At 38.2% G+C, this 20,000-nt stretch overlaps 3 protein-coding genes across 3 annotated transcripts in view; 1 reads left to right on the top strand and 2 right to left on the bottom strand.

Moving 5' to 3' along the window:
• Positions 1-12,571, bottom strand: part of LOC137993262 (far upstream element-binding protein 3-like) — a 23,176-nt gene extending 10,605 nt beyond the window's left edge. Inside the window, exons 1-13 of the mRNA XM_068838999.1 lie at positions 12,413-12,571; positions 12,278-12,344; positions 12,122-12,154; positions 11,950-11,991; positions 11,421-11,490; positions 9,505-9,566; positions 7,505-7,576; positions 7,158-7,227; positions 7,001-7,058; positions 6,368-6,446; positions 5,210-5,241; positions 4,650-4,829; positions 1,277-1,354 (exon numbers count right to left, since the gene is read on the bottom strand). Of these exons, the coding sequence (XP_068695100.1) occupies positions 1,277-1,354; positions 4,650-4,829; positions 5,210-5,241; positions 6,368-6,446; positions 7,001-7,058; positions 7,158-7,227; positions 7,505-7,576; positions 9,505-9,566; positions 11,421-11,490; positions 11,950-11,991; positions 12,122-12,154; positions 12,278-12,344; positions 12,413-12,511 (942 nt within the window). The 5' untranslated portion in view covers positions 12,512-12,571. The remainder of the gene's footprint in view (positions 1-1,276; positions 1,355-4,649; positions 4,830-5,209; positions 5,242-6,367; positions 6,447-7,000; positions 7,059-7,157; positions 7,228-7,504; positions 7,577-9,504; positions 9,567-11,420; positions 11,491-11,949; positions 11,992-12,121; positions 12,155-12,277; positions 12,345-12,412) is intronic.
• A 1,178-nt stretch (positions 12,572-13,749) lies between these two features.
• LOC137993258 (ribosomal RNA small subunit methyltransferase A-like) lies at positions 13,750-15,711 on the bottom strand. The gene has a single exon (XM_068838996.1). It carries the CDS (start codon positions 15,635-15,637, stop codon positions 14,537-14,539), a length of 1,101 nt encoding a protein of 366 aa, XP_068695097.1. The 5' UTR covers positions 15,638-15,711; the 3' UTR covers positions 13,750-14,536.
• LOC137993260 (autophagy protein 5-like) overlaps positions 15,664-20,000 on the top strand; it is a 14,090-nt gene continuing 9,753 nt past the window's right edge. Inside the window, exons 1-2 of the mRNA XM_068838997.1 lie at positions 15,664-15,812; positions 17,629-17,756. Of these exons, the coding sequence (XP_068695098.1) occupies positions 15,702-15,812; positions 17,629-17,756 (239 nt within the window). The 5' untranslated portion in view covers positions 15,664-15,701. The remainder of the gene's footprint in view (positions 15,813-17,628; positions 17,757-20,000) is intronic.

The following is a 20,000-nucleotide window of genomic DNA, read 5'->3' as shown; positions in this document are numbered from 1 at the left end:
TCATACGTTAGAGGGTGCCGCTCACCAACTTTTGTGGGATGTTCTGAAGTTTTAAGTAGTTAAACTATGATACTTCTATTAGTGCTGTTGCCAAAGAAGGTTTCCTTTTTCCTAATAGTGCTTTGGAAGCAAACCAGCACCAAATAAAACCGTGAAATAAAGACGATTTGGAAAAAAAGCCGCCATTACTCATTACCAGTCTCCAAAGAGTAGTAATAATTGTCCGTGATGGACTGGTAACTTGCCAATGAATGTTCTTGCTGGATACTTATTGTACGAGAATCACTGCATTTGTGAAGCATCTTTTATACATTAGAAGCTGTCATTTGGTGAGATGAGTGCAGAAAACTTGCTATTAACTCATTAGTCTCTCTTTTTCTCTTCTTTATTACATAATTTTGTAAAAAATGCGTCATTAAATGTGCTTGCGATTGTGTCCATTTCAAGTGCGCGAAATTAATTTTTCACACATTTTGTAAACAGCTCAAAAAATTGTTTTTTTCCTACTAGTATGGTAGTAGCTCCCTTCAAATACTGACAATACTGCATTTTACATTTTAGACCAGCTTCTGTATACATAAAAATAATAAAGTTAAGGTTATGTATTTAGGGTAATTTGCGACATCTCAAATACGTGCCTGACGCTAGATACATGGCTTCTTGTTTGTTGTTTGCTTTGAAGAACATAATTTCCAGGGGGTATAGGGGGTGTATGACATTTTTTTAGAATTTCCAGGGAGGAGGGGGGGATACCGTGTCCTCGCTAATATGGGAAATCCGAAGGGGTGGGGGGTTCTATATGAAATTTCTGGAACTACACAATAGGCAAAAAACTACTTCCATCTCACTGGCTTTGAAATTTAACTCGCCTTAATTAACTGGTCGCACAAAGATGGTGTTAGCTGAGCAGAGTGCACTGAGAGATTGGGGAGTACTCCAGGGATCATAATAATAATGTCACTTAAAACTTTCCTCCTGGCCCCAGGTTTAAGGTGAACTTTTTCAAGACATGGCAGCCAAAAAAATACAATTCACAAAAAGTGACAAATTCTCTTATGGTCCCTGTGAGCACATATACCTGGCCTACAAAATCCCCTTGCTGGCATTTACTGATCGTGACTGTGAAAGCCTCAAATAATAAGATAACAGTGGCAGCAATAAATTTAAAGTTATTTTTATCCTTATACCCCACAGAGATCTAAAAATAGAAAGAGTACGGAAGAACTCTGAACTCTGCATTTAATTAAAGATCTCTATGGTAGAAATCAATACTGACCTCTATCTGTTGCATACCAGGTTGAATTCTGTTCTGATCATGTCTGTTGCCTTTGTATTCCAATCCTGGCATATTTTGCTGAGGTATAAAGAAATGTTATTTACTTACTGGAACATACAGTAATTACAGCACTGAGTGTGTCTCTTATGGATATGTCAGTTCTCAGCTTTTTAAAATCTTCATGCATACATGTACCACATGCGAAAACGTTACACTTAAGTCTGATTTCATTCGTAAGACACAACAGTAAAGATCATACAGTATGCAATAATATTCACATACTGTAAGGGAGGCCAGGTGATTCCATCATTTTAAAAATAGCAGGATGACAGTGTGTAGAGCACTTATAAAGTGCACTACCACAAAAATCATCCTGGTGTTGAAAAAGTGGGTCATAACTGGAACCTCAAAGAGTAAGGAACCAGCAGAGGGCAGATAATGGACACATAGAGGATGAAGCAAAGTAGCTAGCCCATGTGAATGACTTATAAAGACAGTATTCGCAGACTGATCCATTCTGCCAAGGTTACCTGCTCAAAAAATCAATAGCCCCCAAATTTGAAAAGAGAGGAAGCTGATGACACCAGTAAAGATAGAGTCATGCTCACGGAGTGTGATTGAAACAGACCTGCGACCAGGCAATGCAGGGGTTTCAATAAGCACCGACGACCGACGAAAAGCGTCTGCTGCATCGCTCAGAGAAGTCGGCTACTTTTTACCCTACATTGAATTAATTGAAGGATTCCTTCAAACCTGAAGTAAAATTCATTTTTGATTGACTTGAATGTACCTTTTTTAACCTCAATTTTAAAATAATTACCAGATTTGATATTGCCATCTTTGAGCTACAGTGCACGGCTAAAACTTTTTTCCGCCTTTTTTCCTAGACCAACCGTCACATTTTTTACGTAATTCAATTACGTTTAGTTACGTCCCCAAATATATCAAGCCGTTCAATGTTAAACAGGTCGTTATTGAGTAATCGTTGCATCAAGACTTGTTTTCCAAAAACAGTAAATTTTTCGTTAGTTTCATTGGTTAAGCCTTTTCGTTTGTTCAGATTAAAATGACACATTCTTATCGTTCGACAGAACTGATTGAGAAATGTTGAAATTCGCGCTTGAAAAAACGCGCAAAAAAGGTTTGCCGTTCCCGGCAGCTTGAAATTGGTAGTAATGATGACATGAAGTTGTTGAAACATCATATAACGTTAAAAATCGTTAATTTTCCGGCCGTTAGGCCCCTTCTTGATACAGTCAGCTACTAGACTCAAACCAGCTGCCTACTTCAAATTTTATTGAAACCCCTGCAATGTAATTGCTGAACACACTAAGTTGCTTTTGCCATGGAAGGCCTCCAGACAACAGGGGCTGGCAAAGAATCTTTTTTTTTGCTTAATTAAGCTATCACTTGCGAGAAAACACAATCTAACAATCGCCCTCTGACAAGTACAAAGGTCGCCTCCCGAAATGCTGCGGAATTGGGAGGAGCGCCCAGAGAGCTAGAAACTGGTAAGGTGAGCGAAGGAGACAGATCATCCATGGCTTAACTGTTGTTGGGCTGGCGAAGCATCACATGGATTACGAACAATAACCTTCAAACAAACACCAGCTGCAATCTTTTGATGTTTTTCGCCCCTTTGTTGTGTTTTGTTATTTCTTTTAGTTCTCAGCTGAACACCAGAAGAGAAAGACACTGCTGACTACTCTTATACCACCTTCACACCAAAGCTTAAACACGTTAAAAAGCTGTTTAGTTAAACATAGTTGAAATTTATTGTTTTCTTGATACAAGTTACTACCTGACATAATGTAGACTCTAGAGACACACATTAGAACTTACATGAACCCTACATAAAAGTCAGTCTTTCAGCCTTTCGTTGCTCATTTTTATTTTGTTAAACCTGGTTTAATTAAACATGTTTAGTTGGTGTGAATCGGATTTTAGATGGTCGACCGCTCCTTATTGTTAACTTTATTAAATTGGATTATAAATATGATGTACTGCATCACACTCAAGTTAAAATTCAATTACCATATTTACTAGTGTATAAGTCGACCTTTAAGACCTCAAAATAAGCTCCAAAAATCGCCCTTGACTAATACACAGGTCAAAATTTAGAGCCAAGTTCCAGCTGAATAGTTAATTCAAAATTAGCATAATGTGCAACAAATGCAGTGGAAAAGGTTAGATTTTCCTTTGGTGATAACAGACTTTAAATGCGAGCAATTCTAGTTGAAAGGAAAAAGGATTTGTCCAAAGTTCTCTAAACTATGTTGAACATACTCACTTGCACATTATTAGTATCCCATGACCATTTAACAAAGAAGTAAAGAAAATTGCATTTTTTGTCACCAAAAATGAAGGGGGGGGGGGGGGGGGGTTTGACTTGTACAAGGGTAAATATGGTAGATGCAATCACTGACTACCATATTTACCCGTGTATAAGTCGACCTTTTATGGCCTCAAAAGAAGCTCCAAAAATCGCCCTCGACTTATACATGGGTCACAGATTTTGAGCCAAGTTCCAGCTAAGTAATTTAATCAAAATTAACATAATAATGTTGCCTTGCGTATAACGAACGCAGTGGACAAAAGCCGACAAAAGACTTCAAATGAATGTAAACAATTCAAGTTGAAATGAAAAAGGATTTGTCCAAATCTAAATGTTGAAGATACTCACAAGCACAAATATGAAATAGACAATGGAAATTTTCGTTTTCCAAAGGCAGAAAGCTCTAAAAGGCATTTCTGTTTCTTCAAATATATGCGAATTCAACGGCTTAGTAACTTGGCGTAATACCTTGTGTTTGCGTGCAGGCATTGTCAGTCGTGTTGCGTGAAAATGCTGGTTGCTGATGATTGTTTTTTATTATTTATACAAACCTGGCTGATTTTTTGTTTTGTTGTCATGTGAGAAATTATAAGTCAAGGACCAATTAAACCTTGCACATTTTCGCATCGTTAGCAAGTTATTTTCAAAGATTGACTCCTGCTTCTGTGATGTTGTGCTTCTCCTCTAAAGCCCTTTATCGTTGAACAATGGAACAGGTAAGTTTGAGGTTTACGTTTTTGATTTTCTGCGAACTTTTTCGAAACTCAAGGACAAAATGCCCGCATATACAACAAGTACTGAACCACAAAACTATTAAGGGCTTGAGGCCTTGATTTTTTTGTGTATCCACATTTCCAGAAATCGAAGAATACAAGATTAGTGTCCCAGTGACATTTACCACAGAAATTAAGAAATTGCTTTTTTTGCCCATCAAAAATGGGGGTCGACTTATACATGGGATCGACTTATACACGGGTAAATACAGTATGTCCAAAATAGGTCTTTGAGTTATAGTAATCCTGCTTCACCCATGTTCACCTTCCAATTCCTGACCCCTGCCTCCCCACTGACCTCAAGCTCCTTCTCAGTCAAAAGGTCCTGAACAAGGTCTCTTCCACGCTGAGCCCTCATGGGATCTCCCATTATACGAAGAGGTTTCTCAGGTGCATTTAAGTACTGACCATCTTGAATCATAACCATGCGACACTGTGCCCTTTCCTGAAAAAATTTCCAAACCAGCAACTATCATCACATGATGCCATTTTCAATTTAAATCTGATAGAAAATAGGGTCTCTTTGAAAGTCTGTTAAAGAGTGCATAATAATTATTATATGATAACTGTAATAAAAGGTTTCAACTGAATGACGCAATTATATAGTTAACAACATTGTATAACAAACAATCAAATTTTGTGCATTGGAAGTTCCAATGTTATTTTCTCAATGTTAACGCTAAAATAATAAGTACAATTGATCAAGATGTCTTGACACATAATATTATACTGTACTTACTTTCAACACAGCTGTAGGTTGTTACTACCTCAAAAATAAGGCAGATATCATTGCATTTGAAATCAACATGCACAGAAAATACAAACCTGAAGCGTCTTAATGGTTTCACCACCTTTTCCTGCAAACGAAATAATTGACTATCAAAAGGCATATAATTTACTTAATGCCATGATCATAACACCAGCAGCATGCAAATGTTGGATATTCCTTACATTCAGTTATAGAGAAAACTTAAATGGTCAAGCTTTGCTAAATGTCTGCAAGTGACCAAAGAGTAAATTAAAGTAGAGGAGAACACCAATTAAGATACCGCAAGGCTGCTGCCTAAGGAAAATTTCAGGGAGCCCTTTGGGCTCCCAAAATTGAAAGGAGGGAGCCCAAGTCATATTTTTAGGAGCCCAAAATTAATTTTAAGATACCAGCCCAGCATTAACCCCACCCCCCTTCGCCCACACCCCGTGCCCCCTGCCCTGCATCTAGCACTCACAGTTTATAGCACGTAAACTCCTACCAAACGACCGACATTCAAATAGGTAGGTCTGAGATCCACTGGTACCACGCGAATTTCGATGTTCAACTGACAGCCCATAATATCCCAATCCTATATTTGGAAATCACATCTTGGACCCAGTCTTCATGCAATAAATTGCTTCGATTCAACGTAAAGTCGTTAAGACATCGTTATGTTGAAATCGTTTGGCTATTTTTGCACGTTTCCCGTGTTGACACACTCGCCAAATACATCAAAACTTTCACTGTGTTATGTCCAGCTACAGGAATGTAATTTACAAGGAAGTTGGGGTCAATTGCTTTTGTGATAAAGTTAGGCGCCCGTTCGGGCTCCTTGTACAAAACTTTGGTCGCCCACGCTCGCAACCAGGGCGCCCCAGGCGACCGGGCGCCCGTTAGGCAGCAGCCTTGTACCGTATTTATCCGTGTATAAGGCGACTCCCCATTTTTGATGGCAAAAAAAGCAATTTCTCAATTTCTTTCCTTTTTCATTTCACCTGGAATTTTGGCTCTAAATCTTTGACCCATGGATAATTTATAAGTCGAGGGCGATTTTTGGAACTTCTTTCGAGGCCATAAAAGGTTGACTTATACACGGGTAAATACGGTAAAACCATTCCCAGCAACATTGAAATTCATTGCACTTATACACATAGTTTCTGTCCAGGAACAAAAAAAGGATACACAAGTCAAATCAAGCTTGGTGGGTTCTGTAAAGGAAGCTGAAGTCTTACCAATAATGAGTCCAACCTTACTAGCTGGTATCATCAACTCCATCACTTGTTCACCGGGAGCAACAACTGGCAAAGACATCTAAAACAAGTACAGTACATTGCAGCTCAAAGATAAGCAAAATTCAGAAACGCCTCTGTTGACATACACCAATATATGTGTACGCATGTCCCTTTGTTATTCATTGCCATCTTTTTGCTTTATGTGGCATTTTGTTTTACAACAAAAGAAACAGTAATGTCACGGCATCCTGCGAGTTCGCAATTTAAACAACACGAAAATATCTATGAAACCCACATGTAGCACGCAAATTACTACGATACACAACCAACAAGTCAGATCACTGGTATAGTGACCAAAATATTGTCACTGTTTGGCAAACATAAACTTTGAACTTATTGGAATTAGAATTCTTGGAAAGTTATGATCTTATTTCATTCTTTCTTCATGACACTTGCCCTGGTAATAATTAAGTAAGGCAGTAGTGTTCTTCAAGAATGTTATCATTTGGAGCATCAGTATGCCATTTATTTTACATTTTCAATTTATGGATGAATGGTTCATTAAAATTTATCAGTCTTAATTTCAGTGAAGGGGACACAAATCCCATCTTTTCACTCTGGGAGGGAACTCACCAGTGATTCAGGAATTTTCCCTTCCTCACATATTCTGTTCAACAGATTCTTGGCCTTACTGAAGAAAATAGAAGGGTTGGTTAGAGATAAATAATTTCTTTGATGAAAACAGGTATGCAACAAATTTGGTAAAGAACTAAAGATTTGAGCAACTTACTCTACAGCTTCTCTTGTGCCATTTATGGACACATTTCGATCTGGAGGCACCACCTGGCCAGGTGGAGGGTCTGATATAGCAGGCAAACACAAAATAAGTCTTCAATTAAAGCAATGAAATTTAAAACTAAGGACTGAATTAAAGGAGGAATAGTTTTCCAGTGGATGTAGAGGTTGTTAATTCCTTTCTAAACAGTAAATCCTTCCCTTCAGTTCCCAACCTGGCGACATCTTGAGCTCGCAATTTTGTCTCACTTTTTGGACAAGGTCACTGTTTCCATGATTTTCCCAAATTAATACAAGGATTTTTTTTCATTTTATCAAAGTTATAACCACAAACATCAGTACCTGGTGCAACTTGTATTTTTGCTCCTGTTTCTGACTGTAGTTTATTAATCTGTTCCCCACCACGTCCAATAACTGAATAGGCAAATATAAACATACAGAAAGTATCACATCAGTGAAATGACCGATAATAATTGTTGCTTCTGTCTTGTTACCATACACATGTAGATCTACAAGATGCTCGGTTAATTATTAACTTACAAAAGAATTGAAAACTAATTCCTTTTTAAACTTAACATGAACTAACAAATCAATAACATTACAGGGCTTGAAATTGCGACCAATACAGTCGCATTTGTGCCTGAAATTTTTCCCTTTGCGACTAAAATATCTGGAGAAGTATTTGCGACTTGTTTTCATCTTCGCTTTTTCGAAACAAAAGGGTTAGCAGTTGCCACTTTGCTGCTCTTTTTACTAAATAAATGAAGAAATGACAAAATTATTTTGTTTCTCGCCTTGAGTTTTCTTTCAATCTGAAGATAGCGTAATTGTGGCGTAATTTTGCTGCGATGTTACGCGTCTGTGCGCAACTCCATTCCTCCGATATCATTTGCCATTTTCAGCGGTTTCTTTCAACACAAGTATTGTCGGCTCAGATTTTGCTTTGCTACACCGCTGACAACAATGTAGCGTGATGATTTTGCAACTAAATTTTGCGAAATTGTGACTACATTTTTGTATCTTGTCGCAAAATTGCGACTGGATTTTTTTGCTAATTTTAAGCCCTGCATTTATTACAGGTAAACTAGCAGCTACAATGTAATATGTAATTATTATATATGACTAGTGTTTCTGGCAGATATAACGCATGCTGTGATTGGCTAAGAGCAGCTAAGCGCCAGGGCATTATTCTCCTGTAATGCTCATCGGCCGATTATAGATTATGCAAATCAGTTTTTTCTTATTTGTAACTGTTCTGTTAGCCACATAATAAACAACTTAATAACCTCGACCGTTCGGTCGTTACAGCACAATCTCAAACCTCGGCCTAACTGTATTGACCTCGCTGTCGCTCGGTCAATATGGCAAGGCCTCAGTTTGAGATTTTGCTGTAACAACCTCACTCTCGGTTATTAAGTAGTTAATAATAATAATAATAATAATAATAATAATGTTTTACTGTAGATGTTGCTTGCCCATTTGATACCCCAGTGGTAGTGAAATAACAGGAGAAGATGGACATGTACACAGATCTAAAATATGAAATTCTAAAATGCTGGAAGAATGAAGTGAACAATATTAACATTCAAATTTACCACTTCTAATTGGAACTTTGGGAACTATGACAGGAAATGTACAACGAAATACAGAGAAATTGTGATGTTCCATTGTAACAGACTTTATTCAGAAAGCCAGTCTTTTGGCATCACCTTGTATGATAAGGAAAGTGATGGATATTGACTAATCAGAGTTTAATTAAAAACATTTTGCTATTAATGGTTACAGGTTGTAACTGGCATGGATAGCAGATTATACCGGTATAAACCATGAGATGAGTAATAATAATAATAATAATAATAATAATAATAATAATGATAATAATATGTAAACAGGCCTCCGTTTAAACCAGCGCTGCTGAATTGGATTGCCTGTATAAACATCGCAAATAAATAAATAAATAAATAAATAAATGATAATAATAATACATATGTATCAGTCTAGCCATGAAAATTTGCCTTGAAGTATCCTTCACAATTTAAAATTATTGTTTTTTGGTATGTTATGCAACTGGGAATCCTTGAGACATAAGGGCCAGATTGCTACCATCATTTGAATGCTAACGGGACTTCAAATGAGAAGTTTGACAAGTTGGCTGTACTGAAAGGTCTCCGATCTATGATGAGTCCCTTGGAAGTAATGAAACATACGTACATGTATGCATGTCAGACCAGCCACAAAAAAAAAATTAATAATGATAATAATAATAATAATAATAATAATAATAATAATAATAATAATAATAATAATAATAATAATAATAAACAAAATGCTTATTAACTCACTTAATCCTACAAATCTGTTTGGAATTTTGACATCCTCTGAGACCATGGACCCCAGACCAGCTCTAGAAGACACAACAAATGTATACAGTTTTGTTTGACATGTATTAATCATGGCAATTAAAAGAACACTGAGACAACGATTTTACGTATTCACACTCCTGAAGAGGCATGTCATCAAGTGCAGCAGATCGGTACTTACAGTAAAAGTTAATTATTTTAAAGTGATGTAGCTAGAGTTTACTTTAAATAGTATCTAAGGGTAACCTAAACACTACAATGTACATTGCAAGACAAGCTCAGATCCCAACCTGTGGTGCGGTGCTGGTGTTTGCAATAAATTGCTGAACTTCTGTCTCTCAAGTAAGTCTATACTTCAGCACTTTTTCCTGGGCAACCCAAAATTTGTCAGGGCAAGTACAACATAAGGCATACTTGCCCGGGTGATGACTTTGATAAATCAAAGTGCCACTGTCGTTACTCGTGGATATGAAAGTTACCGCGATTGTTTAAAATTGGCAGGCTGAAGTTTTCTTTATGCATTAGCATTGATAGTTGGATAATTGTGTAACAGGACGGTGGGCTCTCATATGCAACTAGATACCCAAAATACTGCATGTAGGTGAGGTAATCCCCTTTGCTGGAATTCAACCCTGTGAAATAAGTATACCATTTCTCCAACAGGCATAAGATTACTCTTTAACACATCCTCTATAAAGAGCTCTACCATGTGTTCAAAGTTCGTTGCACAGATGACAGGGTAATTTTGAATCAGTAAGGTCTGATTTTTGTTGCCAAGTCATATAATGTTAACAGATTTAGCAAGTAGAGCAGATCCACTCAGTAATATTAACACATTTTGCGCCAGATATACATTCTCCAACAGACCTTGTGAATATTTATCATTATATTTGATACACTTAGATACAGATGATCTGAACCATAACTGATCACAGCAAGTGCATATATATTCAGCGCCATGTGTTATCTTATCACGAAAAAGACTGAATCACTTTTGACATGGAATGTCTAATAGAGCCTTGACCTTGACAAATTTCAGTTTGGTTTAACCTTGAGCTCTGCATAACTTTCCTTAAATGTTTTATGCTTTTCTGTTTAGGTCTCTGATATGTTCTGGATTGCTTTTCTTTTCCTATTCCCTTGCTGCTTCAATATTTTCAGATCTGTTTTGGCGTTTTGCAATGTTTTTCTTTTTCCTGAACTCTTCAAGTGATTTTGTCTCTTTCGCTTGATAGAGTCTCTCATAGAAGCTCTTTTTTGCCACTGCTTTGTAGAAATTATTACTGACACTCGCATCATTTTTGGCCATCGTTAATTAATGTATTAAAGTCTTCGCGTTGGTCAGTGAAAGGCGGTGCACAATTTTTTGCACCAATCTGTACTTGTTCAGAATATTTTGCTTCACCTTCGAAGAAAGCCATTTCTTTAATTCTTCCGTTTCTTGCTTCTAAATGCAGCGGAAGGTGCTCAAACACTTCAGTACAAAAGCGACATACAGTAATAGCGGCGCACAACCTCGCGAACAGGAAGTCACATCCATCTAAGCTGTGTTGTGATTATCCATCCTGATTGGCTTATTAGATCGAACTTCCGGTTACACAGGAGTGACACATTTGCATAAAGAACCTCACCAAAACTCGTGGATATATATCCACGAGTAAAAATAAATACGGAACCCTGTTGTCAGCGGTAAAAAACTGATATCGACAAGATGACCGCATTGGAAAAAAAAAAGTCACTAAATTCTAACATATTAGTCTTAACCGATTGACCCTTGGGAGTGAGACTTTCACAAATTTCACTCTGGAGGTCTGAGGAGTGAATGGATTGACTAACATAATTATTACAAGCTGTACTAGCTGTACTAGTAAGAGACAAAACATCACTTTTCAGCTTACCTTTGTGCGAGGCTTGCTGCGACTTGCAAAGCTATTGATTTTGGGTCTTTGCCATCCATCGATAATGTGGCTATAAAATTAAATTACTCCAGTAACCTTTTTTTTTCAATATTCAAGGTTTCATGCCCAATATGAGACTTGGAAATTGCTAGATTAAAGCTAAATAATGTAGTACTTAATTACCTGCACCATAATTTGTTAGATGGTCATTCATTGACAAATCTGGATTCATCTAAAGGCACTGCACTTCTACTGGTAGGTACAGTAGTGAACACTTCCTCAGATATTTCCAACACGTTCCAGTCCGCTTCTCGTTATTTTCAAACGTAACCCCTGCTCATTTTACGTTTCAAATATAAACGGGATGTGATCCTTGCCGATATGTAATCTTTGCCGATCAAATAATAAGCCCGGTGAAAAGGTACCCAGCAGAAAATAACCAACTACCAGGATAGTCTATTCTCCTTCATTGTTTGTTTCACTGGTCCAGGAGTAGAATTTGAAAACTAATAATAATTATTAAGCTTACCTTCTGTAGCCTGTCTTTTTGCAACAATTTCAAGGTCTCCACCTTATAAAAAGTAAAACCCATCGTTAAATAAACATGACAACTAATTTTAGCGATAAATAGTGACTTAACGTGGTGTTTTTGACAATATTGTTCTCGAAGTCTTATACTTGAAAGAAAAATCCTAGCTCACCGTCAACTTCGAAAGGCCTTTTCTTGCTAAGATCTAAAAAAGAACACGAGAAAGAAAGTGATGACCATCGTGTCCTTTAAGTCAATAATTCCAATAACGGTTCTTTCAAGGACAAAGTCACATGTGTTATTAAGAAATTTGACCAAATATTCGCACCTTGATCAGCCAAATGTGAAGCCTCAGCCGCCGCAGCAGCGCTGCTCGATCCCATCCGCGCAGCGATCTACAAAGATGATTCTTGATCAATTCTCGCTAAAGATATGACATAATAACTTAGTTGAAGCTCCCTACCTCCTTAGCTCTTTTTAATGCGTCAGCAAATGCTGAATTAGGATCGACTGAGGCGCCCGAAGGTGGTGGAACGCTGTTGAAAGCCATAGCGTCCGCCATGTTAGCACGTGAAGGAGAGTTTAGAGAAGGAGAGGGACGCGTCGCAGAGAGTATGATGGGATTGAGCTGAGGACTGTGCCAGAGTTTACCCATTCACTGATGAAAAGAGACGTCACGTGACTCTCACCGTGCAATATCGTGACGGTAAAGACTTGGAGCGCTTACCATTAATTTGGGTAACTAATTTCCGCTGAGAATGTTTTAACAGATGGTACTGCACGTTCTGTACTTAGAAAAAGAAAATGGGAATGTGCTGTATATCTCACTTGCCAGAAAAATGGGTTGTTCCGGTTGACAAACAAATGATACAGTCTATTTTCTCTGGCACTTGTAATTTTTCAAATGGTACAGAAATTTCCGGGAATTCCAGTCAAATCGAGAAAAAGGGAATACTTCGAAAGGAATTATCTTTTTTTCGAAAACATTCCACCGGGATGAACTGTCCCATTTGAATTCTCCGCGGAATTACCGAAAATTCCATTCAAATGGTAAGCGCTCTTGTGTGCCCTTGGACATGAGCGGCCTTGGTTGGCTGTAGGTGGTGAAGGGTACAATAGCTGAAACAACCCAAATCTTTACAAAAATGCTAACCTTAAGCCTAAACAATATGCTTTAGATAATGTTTAGGCCTAAGGTTAGCATTTTTGTACAGTTTGGGTTGTTTCAGTTTTGTTGTTCCAGGCCCCTCACGTCCAAGGGCACTTTGAGATATGGAAACAAGTCTTAACCAATCATGACGGACAGTCATCATTGTTATCATGACGATCATGACAAATTAATTGTCAACAAATTAATGTCAGTTTTTTGTGCGTCTGTCCTGTTATAGACCAATTCAGCTAACTCAATGTTGTACCCAATTCAAATCTTTTGGGAATAAAACGTTTTGTTCCAAGTATTTTCATATCATTTAAATGTGAATGCTTCATTGTCGTGCAAATTCAACACACAAAGAATCTTAACCCCGAAAGATTTGAATTGGGTACAACATTGAGTTAGCCGAATTGGTCTATTGATCATGCATTTCGTCATAACATTGTAAAAGTAGCTGTGGATCCACGAGGCGATAGCCTAGTGGATCCACAGCCTACTTTGACAATGGTACGTATGAGAAAATTCATTGTTAATAACAGGACAGACCCATGAAAAACTGACATCTATTCGTTTTTTACAGTGACAAAAAGGCAGAGGGGTGAAAATTAAGTCAAAACACCAGAAGAACACAAGACAAAAATGCGAGAAACTTCAATTTTATTCAATCTGACATGAACAAATTTATAACTTGTTTCCCTCTCTTATTGGCTAATGGAAAAAACTGAGACTTTCTATTGGTTAAAAAGTGACAGATTGACGTTTCACAAAATTTTGCATAAATTAAACTCTTCGAAATGCATAAATTATAAATGTATGTGTCTGTCTTATTGACAATAAAAATTAGCCAATGAGTGTGCAACAATTTTGCAGTCATTGTAAAAACTATAATTGGCAACTTAAAAATATCATTCTTCTCCACATGCTCTCTGTTACAGCAAACGTTAGTCCAAACACTATAGGTAAAAAATGTTTTCGTTCTTACTACTTTTTTCAATGCATTGTCAGGAACTTTTTTAGAACGAGAACCAAGGTTAGGTAGAATTAATCATTCTTTCCTGCAGAACATACGCCATTGTCAAAATTTGCCCAAAAAGATTTTCTGAAATTATGACATATACACCTGAACTGGGGAAGTATATGATTATCCCAATGTTTTGGTAGCTACTGGAAGCAGAAAAATTTAGTTCAACACTAAGGCCCACTTAAAAGGGATATTCTCAAGCAATATTGTCTAAGTGAAATGCAAATTTTGCACTTAAAACCTTTTTTTTCTACATCTGAGGTAAAATCTTGTCAGGTTTTTGACTGTATGAAGAAAAGTAAGTTTTCTTTCATTTTTGGGGTCAAGGTTATGTAGAAAAGGAGTAAGTCAAAATACTGATTCTGGTCGATCAATTTATTGCTTTATCTTTATTTTTCAAAAAATCTGTTTTCTTACATAAATTTCAAGTGTTCTTGCTCGTTACATCCTGCATCATAGTAAAAATGAAGTGATCTTCCTTCCCACTGAAAGAAAGCACTTGCAAGTTTCCCAATATCTTGAGAACACAAGTCTCTGATTGATACATCGTGTGACCAATTCAACTGATTGAGTATTGCATGACCTCCTGGGCTAATACTTTCAATAGCGTCTACTACCCGGCGTTGTGGCTTAACCAACAAAAGTCTAATGAAGTAGTTAAGATAATGCAAATCATGACTGGAGACACTCACTAAGGGAATTTTCTTTGGGATGATACTGACCAAGGTCAGGAATTTGTCCTTTTCCCTGCTGTGTACTGGATAAAAACGTCTACAAGGTACCCGAAGTAAAACTTGAACATCACAGAATAAAGACACCATAAGGGTTAATCTACTAAAATGTTTGCTCCCAAATTGAGCGGTGATTTTTTCTGCTCGTTCCTCTGCATAGAAAAAGGCGAGTTCACATCTTCCTTTCTCAAAGATACCTCTTTGGGAAACCATTTGACTCAAATGAGAAAGCAATACTCTGGGAAGAACTGAGGGATTGGAGGCAGTTTCAATTCCAAGAAATCTTGCCGCTAAACCATCAGATTCCCACGGCTGCGACAGCACATTGGCTAAAACATCCTCGGAGGAAATCGCGGGGGGTGTGCATTGGGCTCCATTTACGACAGAGCCACTATGCGGATCCAGTTTGCTAAAATCTCCATGGAGCAATTCAAATCGCTTTGGCGGCGTGATTTGTTCCTTAAGATGCCACAAGGCTGGGTGAAATCTTCTCTCAGGTTCAAGACCAATAATATGAGTTGCTCCGGCTTCGAATAGCGCTTTCGAGAGCACACCAGGGCCGGGATTTGTCTCAATCAGAGTCACGCCATGTAAACTTCCAAGGCTATGAGCGACTTTAAATGCTAACTCATCGTCAAGAATGTACTTATAGTTTTTCTTTGAGTGTCTAAGCAGCTCCAAGTCATATTTTGTTACGAGCTGGGTACTTGTTGAATAACCCAACCGCTTAAACAGAAAAAGATCCTTCGACAACACAGAACAGATCCTCGTGGAAACCGCCATGTTGTACTAGTAAATGTCACGGTTTACCACCCTCGACCGCAGGGATCCCTGGGGACTGTTCAAGATGGCGGAAGATAGGGAGGTTCTACGAGTCATTTGGGACGGAAGGCTTCCAGTTTGCTTTAATCTCAGTTCAGACGAAGTGGTAACGGTGGAACAGCCAGATCCGTACTACGTACGTAACTTATAAGCTTGAAGCTTTAAGATGTATTCTTTTTGGAGAATTTTTGCACTGATACATCTAAGACAGAACTTGGTGAAAATGAAATTTGTCAGAATCAGTTGAGCTTCATGTACAGGAAAGGTACAGTTTCAAGCACAGGCCATATAAAAAGAGCGACGTCCTTCACTGGGTCACGCAGCACCACGTTATCCACATCTATCGATAGAGGAAATTGAATTAACTTTATAATCGATCTGTCATGTGTACATGTACTTTAAATCACAAATTTATGTAATTAACGTTCGAGAGAAGTTCGTAGTAATTGATTAATTACCTAAATTAAATTAAAGGAAAAGAAAGGAACTCTTTTTAACACTGGAGCACTAATTAAACAGAAATTTAAAAAAAATTAACGGAAATAAAATGAAATGCTAGTTGTTGAGGTGGCAGGTACAAAATAGAGGTCACAGGTCACTGTTTGCCAACATAAAGAATCCTAGACATTCATTAAGGCTAACCTTAGGCCTAATTAGGCCTAAACAAAAGTTTTTAGGCCTAATGTTAGCATTTGTAAATGGTTAGGGTTGTTTCAAATTCTGTATAATTTGGTTAAACAATGATCTGTGCCTTGTGACCTGTATTTGGTACCTGCCCTTTTTGAGGAGATGAGAAAACCATTGTACCCAGAGAAAAACCTTGCGGAGCAGGGAAGAGAACCACTCAACCCACATATGACGCCTAGTCTAGGAATTAAACCAGGTAAAATAAGTGGGAAGCAAGTGCTCTTGCCACTATGCCATCCCTGCACACCAAATAACAAAGGAGAAGTAGACACAATACCAAAAACTGAAGGCTAAATAGTGGTGGTTAAAAAGGTTAAAGATGCCATCCACTATTGTCTCCTTGTTCAAAAGCAAGGGTAGCAAATCTGATTTTGCCAACTACAGAGAGATGTTGCTCGTGTCTATTGTTGGAAAAACCTGGTTATCATCTTCAACTGCCTTATGCCTTCTATCTCTGTGGAAAACCTCCCAGAAGCAGGCTTCAACAGGGTCAATTAACCCACTGACCCCTGGGACTGAGACTTGATAGATCTCACTCTGTCTAATGCCAGACAATTTAACTTTGTCCTCAGCCTTGCTGCTAGAGACATTAAGGATGATACATACAAATATATACATGAAATAAAGGATAAACAGGTCCGTATTTTACGGAATGCCAAGATAATAATTCTTTTTATTAAGACAATCGTCCTGGAAATCCACTTTGGGGATGACTGTGCCTTAAAAGTTAACAAGGATACTTCAAAGTTCAAATGTTTGTGGAGGTGTCCTACTTGTTTGGCCCTCACCATTAGCCCCAGCAAAACAGAGTTCCTACATATGGTTGCTCTGTAGTCAACAATGTGGCATCATTCCATCTCAAATGAAGAGCCTCTCCATTATTATGAGTCACTTGACAAAGACATCATTATCGGCCTTATATTATTCGCACGGCGGCTACATTGGCCATAGACAATAGGTTTTTTCCCCCGAGCCTTGAGTTCAAATGTTTGGGAATGAGTTTTGGTAAGCAAAAACAAAAGTTTTCAATCCCTTAGGACTCAATGGCAACATGGCCGCCATGTGGTTAAGGCCTATTCCCCATAACAATATACCGTAACAATATTGTAATGAATAGTGCCTGTATTGAAGGTCTGTTGACATACAGGCCCTGTCATCTACACGATTTATGTTGTGCTTTTTGGGTTGTATGGGATTTGCATTTAATTTTTAACAGTTATGTTGTAAATCACAGTCCTGGTGATAGAGATCATTTTTCTTTCCAGCTTTTAGTACCCAGACTGAGTTACTTGACGCTTGTAACTGACAAAGTTCAGCGGCATTTTCAGAGGGCTATCAATAATGAAACTGCGGATGAAATGTGGTTTGAATATGATGGGCAGCCTTTGAAATGGTAAGTACACATATCAATAGTCTCTCTTTGCTTCTTGTTTATATCATAGGGAATTTGAAAAAAGTGTTCTCTTTCTATATGCATCAGCCCCAAGAAGGTTGCCCACTTGCAAGTAAAATAATGTTGTGTTAGAGGAGTCCAACACTCTTAGTAAGCAAAGGGTTCATGGAGACAGTGTTTGAGTGGATATAAATGTTTGTCTTGACCCTTTTTCTCCTAACAAACTCCTAACAAAAATTTGGTTTTATCAACGGAGATGATAATGTAAATTGGCCACCATACAGAGATTCTAAAAGCTGACATTTTGAGCGTTAGCCCTTCGTCAGAGCAAACTTGATAAAACCAAATTTTTGTATACTACTTCCCCACCGACGCAGCACCACAGTTTCTTTAGAAATTATCCCCTTCATTCTTTTTCTCCTAACAGATTTCCCTATTGATGAGTAAGATTATCTGATGTTAGGCTAAGACAGGGTAAAATCTGTAAGGTTTCTTTTAGAAGATAAAGGTTTAAACTAGTGAGAGTGGTTGTGTGGTTAAGAAGCTAAATTTAGTAGACAAGAGAGGCCTGTAATGCAGGGAGGAAGAATCAGCATGCGAACCCAACAACTTCTGGCATCAAGAAACCAAGCTTATCAGTAAAGCAACAAGTCGCAGCATGGCAGCTTAACATGGCAAGTACAACAACAGCTAAGCGAGGCAGAGGGCACAAGCAAGGAGATGAGAAGGCAAAAGCAAGTGACACCTATTCAAAGAGCTAAAGAAGCTACAAAAGTTAATTAATGTACAGGCAGGTGGTTGAATCACAAGAGAGCACCTCCAAAGTTGAGGCAACGGAAGGACAAAGCAATCTTAAAAGTAGAAGCAAATCACATGTAACTCAGATGATGGAATAGGCCAGCCAACTGTTGAGTTTGAGCAGGTGTTTTAATGTATAAACAGACCTGTGTGCATTACTTTTCCAGGAACCATGTTCATGAATGAGGTGGTCAGGGATGCCAGTCACTTTCTCTGACAGTGGCTGCACCAGTGGAGGAGCTGTCACGAAAGAAGCTCCTAGAAATCCCTGCAGCGGGGACTATCTGCTGTAACTGTTGTGGTTCAAATTTTTTCTTGGTTTAAAATTTTTCTAAACAGTTCAATTTGTGACATTTGATATTTTTTTAATATTCATTATCATAATCTGAAATAATGGAAAATCAAACTTGAACTGGTTAAAAAAAAATTCAACTAGGAAAGAATTTGAACCATAACAAAGCTGCCACTCATCCAGGATGATGTCAGATAACAGTGGATCAGAGGGCCAGGAGAATTGAATGTACCTTAACACATAAGATATGCCAACCTGGCAGGAACTGTACACAATGAAGGGCAGGCACTACTGATGTGTTGGAGTTGGATGGGAATAGGTAGATGTCAACTGCATCACCAAACAGTCGAAGAGAAGTTGGCCAATGTTGGGACAGTGAATTTGACAGAGTGAAGAAAACAAAGGTAACCTAGATTGAAAGCTTCCCAGAACATACAGTGATTATTGAAAGAGTTGGTGTTCAAGCACTGGTGGATGACCATCGTGATGCTGTCAGTAATGCGTAGGCTTGCTGCATTGGGAGAGACTGGAAGACACTCGTTACCTCCATGACTTGGGGAGGCAAAGAGACCATCATCATCATCCTCATACCCTTGAATTTTAGAGTAGCTTGGTGTAGCTAGTATCTCCGAGCATTTTCCCTGGCTCCCAACCATGTTATACTGCAGAGGGCAGACCACAACACCTGGAAATCCATGCCCTATTTTTGTGAATAGTGTGTGGGTTCCTTTAGGCCCAGCAGGGTTATGAACATGGAAGGGTTGTGAGACAGGGTCTTAACAGTTTATGGTTGTTATCCGAGAAGACTAGGGGGTCTGACCATTTGCAAATATAATTACAAACTTTAATATTTACAGACCCTGAGCTAGTGTTTGTCTGTCCAGAAATTTGATCCCACAACCTCCCACACAGTTGTCCAATGCTCAACCAACAGAGCCAACCAGTCAGCTATTATTGAGCAAAGGGTCAACTGGAAGAAGGAGACAAAAAAACACAATGTTCATTCCATGAAAGGACAGAGACAGCAGTTAGGATGTAGCTTTCCTTCTTTGATGCACAGAAATGCTTCTGACAAGAGGCGTAAGACCAGTTGGTTTCAGACAGCCAATCGATTGATCATGAAGAAGTGGTACCTGTTTTGTGACAGGGAGGAG

This window comes from Montipora foliosa, chromosome 2 (assembly GCF_036669935.1).
Source record: "Montipora foliosa isolate CH-2021 chromosome 2, ASM3666993v2, whole genome shotgun sequence".
Lineage (NCBI taxonomy): Eukaryota > Metazoa > Cnidaria > Anthozoa > Scleractinia > Acroporidae > Montipora > Montipora foliosa.
Note: the sequence above shows the minus strand (reverse complement) of the source record. Positions and strands in the feature narration are given on the sequence as shown.